Source organism: Diorhabda carinulata, chromosome 2, assembly GCF_026250575.1.
Source record: "Diorhabda carinulata isolate Delta chromosome 2, icDioCari1.1, whole genome shotgun sequence".
Classification (NCBI taxonomy): Eukaryota; Metazoa; Arthropoda; class Insecta; order Coleoptera; family Chrysomelidae; genus Diorhabda; species Diorhabda carinulata.
The window spans coordinates 34543482-34553056 of NC_079461.1; the positions used below are offsets into that span (position 1 = coordinate 34543482).

At 30.1% G+C, this 9575-nt stretch overlaps 1 protein-coding gene across 1 annotated transcript; it reads right to left on the bottom strand.

Moving 5' to 3' along the window:
• Positions 1 to 1406: 1406 nt before the first annotated feature.
• LOC130903963 (uncharacterized protein C05D11.1-like) lies at positions 1407 to 9375 on the bottom strand. The gene is made up of 13 exons (XM_057816422.1): positions 8926 to 9375; positions 8487 to 8728; positions 8224 to 8433; positions 7836 to 7958; positions 7521 to 7775; positions 7013 to 7279; positions 6361 to 6789; positions 5345 to 5762; positions 5041 to 5284; positions 4440 to 4623; positions 3457 to 3758; positions 1631 to 1783; positions 1407 to 1570 (listed from the first exon to the last, which is right to left on the bottom strand). Exons 1-13 carry the CDS (start codon positions 9095 to 9097, stop codon positions 1510 to 1512), a joined length of 3060 nt encoding a protein of 1019 aa, XP_057672405.1. The 5' UTR covers positions 9098 to 9375; the 3' UTR covers positions 1407 to 1509.
• Between the last annotated feature and the right edge of the window lie 200 nt (positions 9376 to 9575).

Genomic DNA, 9575 nt, shown 5'->3' on the forward strand with positions numbered 1-9575 from the left:
TTGGAGATATTTTCATATTTGGATTGTTACATGATGAATTATATAGGATGTCTAACACAGGAAGTCAATTTTCATCTACTATTGAAGATATTTTCATATAAAGATTGTCTCACGTTAAATTATACAGGATGTTTAGCTTAGATAATCAATTTTCATCGAGGTTCCCAACTTAGGGGTTTTCCCTCAAATTTAAGGGGAAAGAAGCTGTGGGGTGGGATGTTTTTAGTGATGTTGTATTTTAAGGGGTACTTTTAGGGATTTTTATAACCTCAAACATTCATTTTTTATTTCAAAATCAAGCAAAATAAAAGTGTGAGAAATTATTTAATGTCATTAGGTATGATTTAGAAAAACTCAGAATCTGAAGAAGATCTGTTCTTGAATAATTGAAGTTTTCGATAATTTACAAATAAAGAATTTAAAAAATTATTAGTCGGGCCATTGGTCGTGCGTCTTATGATTCATTATTTTACTCTCTTGTTTGGAGGTGATCGAAGTAATTAAAAAAAAATTGTTTTTGTTCAAAAATTCAATGATAAAATCGTTATTATCTAATCTATACAAATAATAATAATGGAAAAAATACTGTGGGTGTTTAGTGATAATTAATAATAACACTAATCAGATGTCTTTTAATAAAATGTCAAAGAGAAACGATATTATTTATAAATAAACCGATAAAAATCAAATCGGTTGATTTTTACAAAAGATTTTTTTATTTAAATTGATAATTGTTATGTAGATTGAGCCTGTCTTGAGAAAATATTGGACATAAAATGATAATAATGAAAATAAAAGAATCGATAAAACAATATAACAAAACATGTAAAATCTGTTGGATTTAAATAAATAAGAGAAATGTTTATAAGAGAAGACACAGAGTATGAGAAGTATAAGAAGCTTAAATAGGAAACAAAAAAGAAAAATGGTTAAAAAATGTAAACTGGTACAGACACACAAAAAGGCAAACACCAAAAAGCATAATAAGAAAAGTGATAAAAGACATAAGGAAAAAGAAGATCTGATACAGTAAGGAAAAAGAAAGTCTTAAAATTATTTGCATAATAAATTTGCGTGGCCTCCAGTTAGATTTTAAGTGATCTTAATTGGTATCTTCATCTATGTTGGGTACTAAAAGCTATACGTGAAGATACAATGGTATTTGGTAGAGTTTCAAGAAGATGTAGAAGAAAGAACGTCTTCGAACTACAATAAAGAGTTTGACAAAGGAATTTCTAGAATACTTCAAAATTTTGAAGCACAAATATTATTTCGAGTATATGAGTTATTACTTATAACGAATTATAATCAACAATTTACAATAACTACACCGAAATATCCAATTAATAAATTTTTTGTTTGGATTTGGATAGGTATTTAGGTATAGTATAGAAAAACTGGAAAAATATTATACATAAATCGTTATTTTTAATAAAATATACTTTAAAGCCTTTTGCATAAATGTAAATATATACTAAGAATATCATATATCGATTGTACGCGTAGATTTTAAATTTTATTTAAAAAACTTTCTTCCAGCGAAGCATAACATTTCAAATCGAAATCCAATCTGAAATAAAAATAATTATTAAAATATAAAAATATACTACGACATTTCGTGGTTATTTACTTCTTAAACCCATCAGAAATTTCATCTAGTTTCGTTGGATCTGTAACTATGGCAGTCTTGACTTGTTTCGGATCAAACAAAGAAGCGACATATTTATCCCCTACTCTATTCAAGTCTTCGGGCGTTACTTTATTTATTGTTTCCAAAAGAGTCCTGAAATGATAAAGAAAATATTAAAAAAAATAAAGTATACAAGGTTTTACCAATTTATAAAACTACAAGAACAATAATCAGATGAGCATTAAAAATGTAAAGTTTTTTATCGTGGTGATTTGCTTGATTTGAAGTCAAACTCTGTTTAAAATACACTCGCGAGCAAAAAAACGTCTTACATGAAATCCCTGCAATGCCAAGACACTGGAAAATAAATCTGAACACGATATTGTGCTAATTAGAGGTAAATCACCCTTATAAATGGTTATCTACCTGAGTAGATGTCTGTCAAACGTCAACCAATACACAACTTCGTTAATAACAAACAAATATTCTACCTGAAAATGGACACAACAAGTGATAAAGTTGCTCAAACGTCACCCATTGTGACAAGTGACCAGTGCTATGCACATGAGTCTGCTGTTTTCAGAGTTTACCGTCATTACCAAGAAACTGGTAACTTTCATAGCAGACGCGGTTCCGGTAGAAAAACGTGTACATCCTAGAGAGATAACCGATTTATTATCATCGCTGAGAAATCAGATCCTCACTGATGTGTATGTCCAACAGGAGCTCAGAGAAACGCCAGGAGTCTGTGGACAATCAGCTAGCCTTGAGCCAAAATCGCCAGACACTGGCTGCAAATTAGTAAAGTAAAGGATGGGGACCATTAGAATCTGTTAATCATCTAGTCAAGTGTTACAAAGTGTCCCTTATTTTACCCTCCATTAACGTATCGTCTCGGATTACTCAATTTTCATCTTTATATTAATGTGCCTGTGAAGAATCATAAATTCAGTTACCTAACTACAAGTATTATTGCATTCGTTAAGATTAATCGTACATTGACCAATCCTAATAGGAACCAACGTCATAGTTAAGTGATTCCAAGTGTCCCTTAGTTCCATTAACGTATCAAATTACTTTCATTTTATATCGTGTAAAACAGGATTTTGATATTTAAAAGCGGTTTGTAAACAGATACGAGGTTCTTGAAACCAAGTTTAACTAATTATTTTATTGCTTGAAAAACAGTTTTTTCCAAAGTAGTTTTAATACTGAGAATATAGTCAACCATCATTTGTTAGCCAAAAGATACATTACAAATGGAACACCTAGAGAAAGATTCGTGCAACGTTGGATAAAAGATAACGTAGGAGGTTTCCGAATGATTTTGGCGGGCATTTCAATTGGAGCGAAAACCGAGTTAGATTTTATAAAACATGTGACATATTGATTAATTCTGATAGCTGAACAGCAATAAAAACAAGGGGGGTATCATGTCATCTACTCAAAATTGATAAGGAAGTGTCACACAAATCAGAAAGTACAACAGGACTCTCGGATCTTTGATACCACTAAATCCATAAAAAAAAATAGATCTAAAGCTATACCTTCTCACTAGCTTTCTTAAAGAGCATCTGGTGGGATTAATTTCAATAGTAATTAACTGTAGATGCAATGGAAATGATGATAAAACTCTAGATACAAGATCTAATCTCCTTGGAGCTAGTACTGATATTGGAGACAAGGTATAGATGTTGAATACACTGTTTACTACTACTGGTATATCAAATTCAAATTTACACTACCTGACGCACTTTTCAAAAACAACGTTATCATCTTTAGTAATTAAATCTAAAGATGTGGTATATAAAATAAAAATTTCTCACCTATTGTATTTATAATCGACTTTATTAAAATAAGTAGTGAAAGATAAATCCACAACGTCGCCGGTGGTCTTTTCTTTGTCGATAATTTCGAAAATAATCGAACTTTTGGCGGAATCTAATAAAGATTCATCCCATTGTTTATTCGATAGCTGTTTGGAAACTATCTCTTTGGTTTCCTTATAAGCAGCCACTACGTTAGTGGCTCTGTAAAATACTAAATGCAATAAACCTTCGGTTACTTTAATCATCATCGAATAACCGTAAGCAAAACCTTTGCCACGGATTTGCTTCCACAGAGGACCCTAAAAATGATCGAGGAACGATTAATTGTGTAGAACGGATATAAATTGAACATAAAATATGTAACAAGGGCATAAATAACTATAATTGCGTCTTGTTAAATCTTATTGGTATGATTAGATTTTTTTAAAGATTAATGTGATATATAATTAGTATAATCACCAAACAAACTTTTTATATATATTCAATTTATTTAATATATATACTTTCTAATTTCTACAAATCAACATTTTACGATTCAAAACTTTGTTATAATGCTTTGAACGATAACAATGCAATAATTTAATAAATTCGTAGTACTATCCTTGCTAGGATCATCAGGATAGAGTAATATAATGAATCTATTGTTTTACTCTCTTTAAACGATTGTATAAATTGAACATTTTGCACATTTGTGAAAAACAGTTGCCTATACACTGATTTTATGAATTGTAACTAATATCCTTGCCAGGATCACTAAGTAAGGATGTAACAGAATCTTTTAAATCGTTTTTCGACTACCTCAGAACGTTAGATTAGTTTAAAATTTTGGAAACTTTTAAAGAAACAATCAAAATACCATAATTTAATAAATTCGTTGCAATATCCTTGTTAGGATCACAATGAATAATATGATAATTGTGAATCGAGGATAAATGCAAAATTAATAAATAAAAATATATGTAATAAGTCGAATTAGTTACCTCACATTGGGTTAAATATTGCAAGTATAACATCAGAGCTGGTAAATCTGGATTATCATAAGATGATATGCTGTTAGTTGACTGTAGAAAAAATGACGATTCTAAACACCCCATTCCTACAATACAACCCTGTTTGGGATCATCGATCTCTTTTAATAATTTACTGTCTGGTGTAACAAATAATCTAAAATAAAAATATATTTTCCAATAATAATAATTTCAATAAATTCTTCAGTTGCTGGTTAAGCAACTGAGTGAAAATGGAGTCAAACCAACAAAATAACAAGATAGTAGAAGAGTTCGCTACAAACACCTTTTTCCACCAGTTTTCTCGAGGTGTCTCTTCAAGTGTGTCACGTCCTGTTGGAACCTGTCGTCGAAACTATTCGTGCTTCCTTTAGCTAATAATTGAATGAAGAAGCTCAGTACGAAAACAAAAGAAAATTTAGGGGAATAGAGGAAGGTGGTAGAATAAGTCAGTGGAAGAAATGGAAACAAGGGAAACATAGAGGCAATAAATGATAAATAAAAGAACATTAACCTGGTAGCTGGTAAAACAACTTTTTAAGATGAAATGATTTTAGTCAATAAAATAACTCACTTTTGTTGTTTCTGTATAACGTTAAGATCTGAAGGAAAAAAATTATTAAGTGGTAGTGTTGGATTTTTCAAAAGTTCCAAGTTTCCAGCTAAGTACAATACCATATTCGATGGATCTGTTATAATACTTCTCACTTTTTCCAAATTTTCTAAAATCTCTTTAGAGGAATCACCATCCAGTTTGGAAAGAACATAATCCAAAAATTTATTTTGCTGCAGCACACCATTTTTCAAATAATTGCTATCTACGAAATGAATGCATATTGAAAGTAAATTTATAACAGCTTATCGAAGTATTAACTCACCTTCTGAAAAACATAAACCTCTCATTATATACGAAACCATGCTTCTACCTTTACGTTTATACTGCGCCACAGAATTATTTATCTTATTGGCGATTACTTTCAATCTATCAACTGTAAATATAGTTTTGTATAGAATTTCCCTTAACCATCTCAGACCGATTTCGTATTTGGCCGCCTCGACTTGTAAAACGACCGTTGCCGTTGTGGAATAACATCCGCACGTGAACAATCCGCTTTTACTGAGACCTAGAGATGTAGCGGCGTTAACGGTATCGTCGTTTAATTGGGCCACGACGGTTTCATAAGGAATTATTAATCCATCGCGTTCTAGAGGTAATTCGAGGATAGATTCCAGAAGAAGGGGAAGATATATTTTTAGATCGGAAGGCACTTTAGAAGTATCCAGTGCGGCGAAAATCTAAAAAAAATTGGTAAATTTGGTAAAAGCTTTCATAGCTGAGATGTTTTCACTTTTGGTCTCTTCTGATTGAAAATTAGTCCTTTAGATAGACAAAAAATTGACGTTTCAGAACGATTTGGTGTTTATCAAAATAAAAACGAATTTCTGAGTTTTAAATTTAAATTAGTAGTCCAAATGAACTATTTTTAATTGAATTTCCAGATGTTTATTTTCCTGGAAAAAAGGCACCACAATACAATTAAAGACAAAACTTTGTCTATATAATATTTTTTACTGTTAAAACCTAATGTTTATATTCGTTTTAAACAAATGAACTCTTGTTCACTTTGAAAAATAATAACAAACACACAGTAGGACGAAATTGATTCAAAATTTATAAGCAGTTGCTTAAAAGATGACACCTCAAGAGAAAAGTATAAAAATATGATTTCTGATAGCCTCTAAGTATCAAATTGGGGACTTATTATTCAATTGTATGAAAAAACCTTAACTTTTGGTATTAAACAAATTTTTTACAAATACATATGGAAAGCTATTGAACTAAATTGTTATAATACATGAAAAAAAAAATTAAAGAAACATAATATATACTCACATAAACAAAATTTGTCTTCAGATGATCAAAATAAGTAAAAACCGGTGTATTACTCAGATCAATCTTATGAAACGACTTCGAATCACTACTAAACCTTTCAATATTGTGAAATTTAATTGAATTTAAACTAGGAATCGGTACAGAGGTAAGCATATCTTGAGGAGGTTCTCTTTCGTTATGTTCAATAGCTTTTGCCAAAATTTCACCCTTCATCTTCAAACCAGTTTCCGTAAGGGTTTGTATCTGTTGTTCTATTCTTTCTTTTTCTTTATTTGACATTGTTTGTTGTTCTTCTATACTAGGGTGACATTGAAGAGACACATATTGTCTGTTTTTAACAAGATATTTATCCAAAAGATCTAACCAGAAAGATTGAGGTTCTTCTAAAAGTTTTGATATATCTGTGAGAGGGTTTATACGTTGCTCTAACTGAAATTATAAAAAATATATATAGAAGATTAATGTAATTCGATACTATCCGATACTATTAACATATAAATAAAAAGATAAGTACTAAAACAATAAATTTTTATCTTGTAAGCAAAAAAATAAATAATAAATGATTGTACAACACCTGCTTAAGGTTTGTGAATATTTGAAAACTTAAAATCCATTTTTTTTTTAAATAAAGTCACATAACTAATAAACTTACATCTTCTTTGGTGTGTCCATACAACATATGTCCAAGAATCATAAATGCAATGGTGTAATGTGGAGAATTTTCCAAACTGCTCAAACTTTCCAATTTATATTTGTTGATAATACTATGTAGTTGAACCATATCTATATTTTTATTTTTTATGATATTTTTCAATGCTTCTTTCAATTGTGGCCCTACCTCTGACAACTTTTCAATAGGAACGTCCTCAAGCAGGATAGAAAAACAAATTTCTGAATTTTCCATAACAGTGTACGATACCTATAAATAATGACAAACTAGTAGTTCAAATGGACTATTTTTGATAGATCATGATATTGAATAAATTATAGCTAAATTCCCTTCATTTTTGATCTCTTTTGGTTTTAAATAGGTCCTTAAAACAGAGAAAAAATTGATTTTTCTATCTATTTCCATTTCCACTTTTCGGATATAAATCATAGATTTGTTGCAAACTACAGTAGCTCGAGAAAAAATTTCAGACTATCCTGTGCGAACTTACCTTACTGGCATACGGGTCTTCAATCTCGACAAACTGCTTTGGTAGAGGTGACACAGAATATTCAGTCAAATATTTTAATAATAATTGCGTAGCTTGAACAATGTATAAAGAAGTAACACAAGAAGCACCTCTCCAAGCAAAACAGAATAAACCATTTTTCTCCTCATCTGAAGGATATTTTACTACAATATCCTTTGGTTCAGTTAATGGAGGTACTGGAGACTGCCATGGTCGTTGAAAAGGTCCTCTTGGTCCCTAAAAATAAATTTAAAAAAAACATAAAAATTTTGTTACATCTTTAAAATTATATTATACCTTAGATATAATTTTAGTTTCTAATTTTTCCAGAGCTTTAAACACTTCATTGGGTTTTACTTGTCCAGTTATAACAATTTTTAAATTTTCAGGGCGATAAAATTCCTTGTGGAAATTTTTTACCTAGAAAAAAAAATGGTTGCAACTTCTTAGACCTTAGAATTTTTTTGATAAATCGTCTTGATTCCAGATCTCTTTTGATACAAATTGGTTTAAAAAGACATAAAAATTGATTATTAATCAAAATATTTTGTTAAAGACAGAAACAGGTCCAAACATGAAATTTTTTCCTGTGTTTTCAAAGTAATTTTCTATCAAAAGAGACCTAAAATAAAATCTATTTACCAAGAAAAATAAATTAAGAAATACATTGTTGATTAAATCCTACTTTCACATTATTTGTAGATTCTCTTAAATTTTTCATAATTCCTCCAGTTTCTGATGAATATCCACATTTTCCAGGATAAATATTCCTAGCAACAGTCAAGTACATTCGGCTCTCGGCAGAATTTTCCCTGCCCTGCATTTCACAATACACTACACCAGCATTAGTACCTTCTGGGGTGATATGGTGGACTTCAGTAACAAACGCTTCATCCTTCAAATGAAAACCATAATAAAAGTGTTCCAATTATATAAAAAAGAACATACATGTAAAGTAGGATATAAAATATGCTCTAAATATATGGGCAATAATGATAAAAAGCCTTCACTCCCAGCTGTTTCCATAGTATAACAAGTATGGTCTGTATCAGTCCAAGCATTTGTACCAGAAGCCAAGCATCTATTTGCCAATAAATCTAATACACCTTTATAGGGGTAATCTTCACTTCCCAAAAATATAAGATGCTCCAAAGTATGTGGTAAGCCATCATCATCGAAAGCTTCAGTTGCTATGAATAATTAATCATTACAATTATAAATTATGAGAAAATTATTTCCAAAATATAGATAAAATAATCACAATAGCATGTTATTCACCTTCTAATCTATTTTTAAATTTCTAAATGTATCAGCTAAATTACATTTAAAAATAAAACAACTCAATTTTTTTCAAAATTATAAATAATTAAAAATCGATTTCGCATACCTAAACAAAAGTAACCATTTACAATAGGTCCTTCCACTTCTGCTATAACTACGGTAATTCCTGTTTCTTTTGATACATATTCCGAAACAGGAATCCTGTTGTAGGCTTGTAAAGAATATAAAAGTTCAAAATTTCTCATATTTATAGTTGGAGTGTTATCAACCGGTGGCATATTCGTACAATTCAAGAAGTAACTCTATATTAATGGAATTGATGAGTGTGAATTAAAAATCTTCACAAATAAACAGCACTACAAGTTTGATTTTTTAACTTTAAGCACTATGTTAACTTAAATTCAAAATTTGCACTGTTGTACGAATAAATATAGATGACAGCTATATTGGATCACTTAAGTCAGCTGGCTAGTGACAGCATCTCCAACAAAATGGCTTGTCAAATTTCATTTGTGTGTTGAGAGATGTTGAAGAACAGGCAGTTTACCTGTGATTGAACTAACTTTAAAACATTTCTATTATTTATTTTCAAGAGACTTTCAAAGAATATACAAATATCATAATAATAAGATATTCAGTCAAAATTTATATCTGGCAACTTTGCTTTTATACGCGTATTGGAAAATTGTAGGAATCTGCTAAAGAATTTTTCACATATCGATAATGTTCACAATATCGACAACAGATGGCTAAAAT

Coding starts and splice junctions, on each gene's coding strand:
- LOC130903963 (XM_057816422.1), bottom strand. CDS start 9,097: ATGCCACCGGTTGATAACACTCCAACTATAAATATGAGAAATTTTGAA. Junction 7,776..7,835: donor AAACTAAAATTATATCTAAG/GTATAATATAAT, acceptor ATTTATTTTTAG/GGACCAAGAGGACCTTTTCA. Junction 5,285..5,344: donor AGGTTTATGTTTTTCAGAAG/GTGAGTTAATAC, acceptor TTCATTTCGTAG/ATAGCAATTATTTGAAAAAT.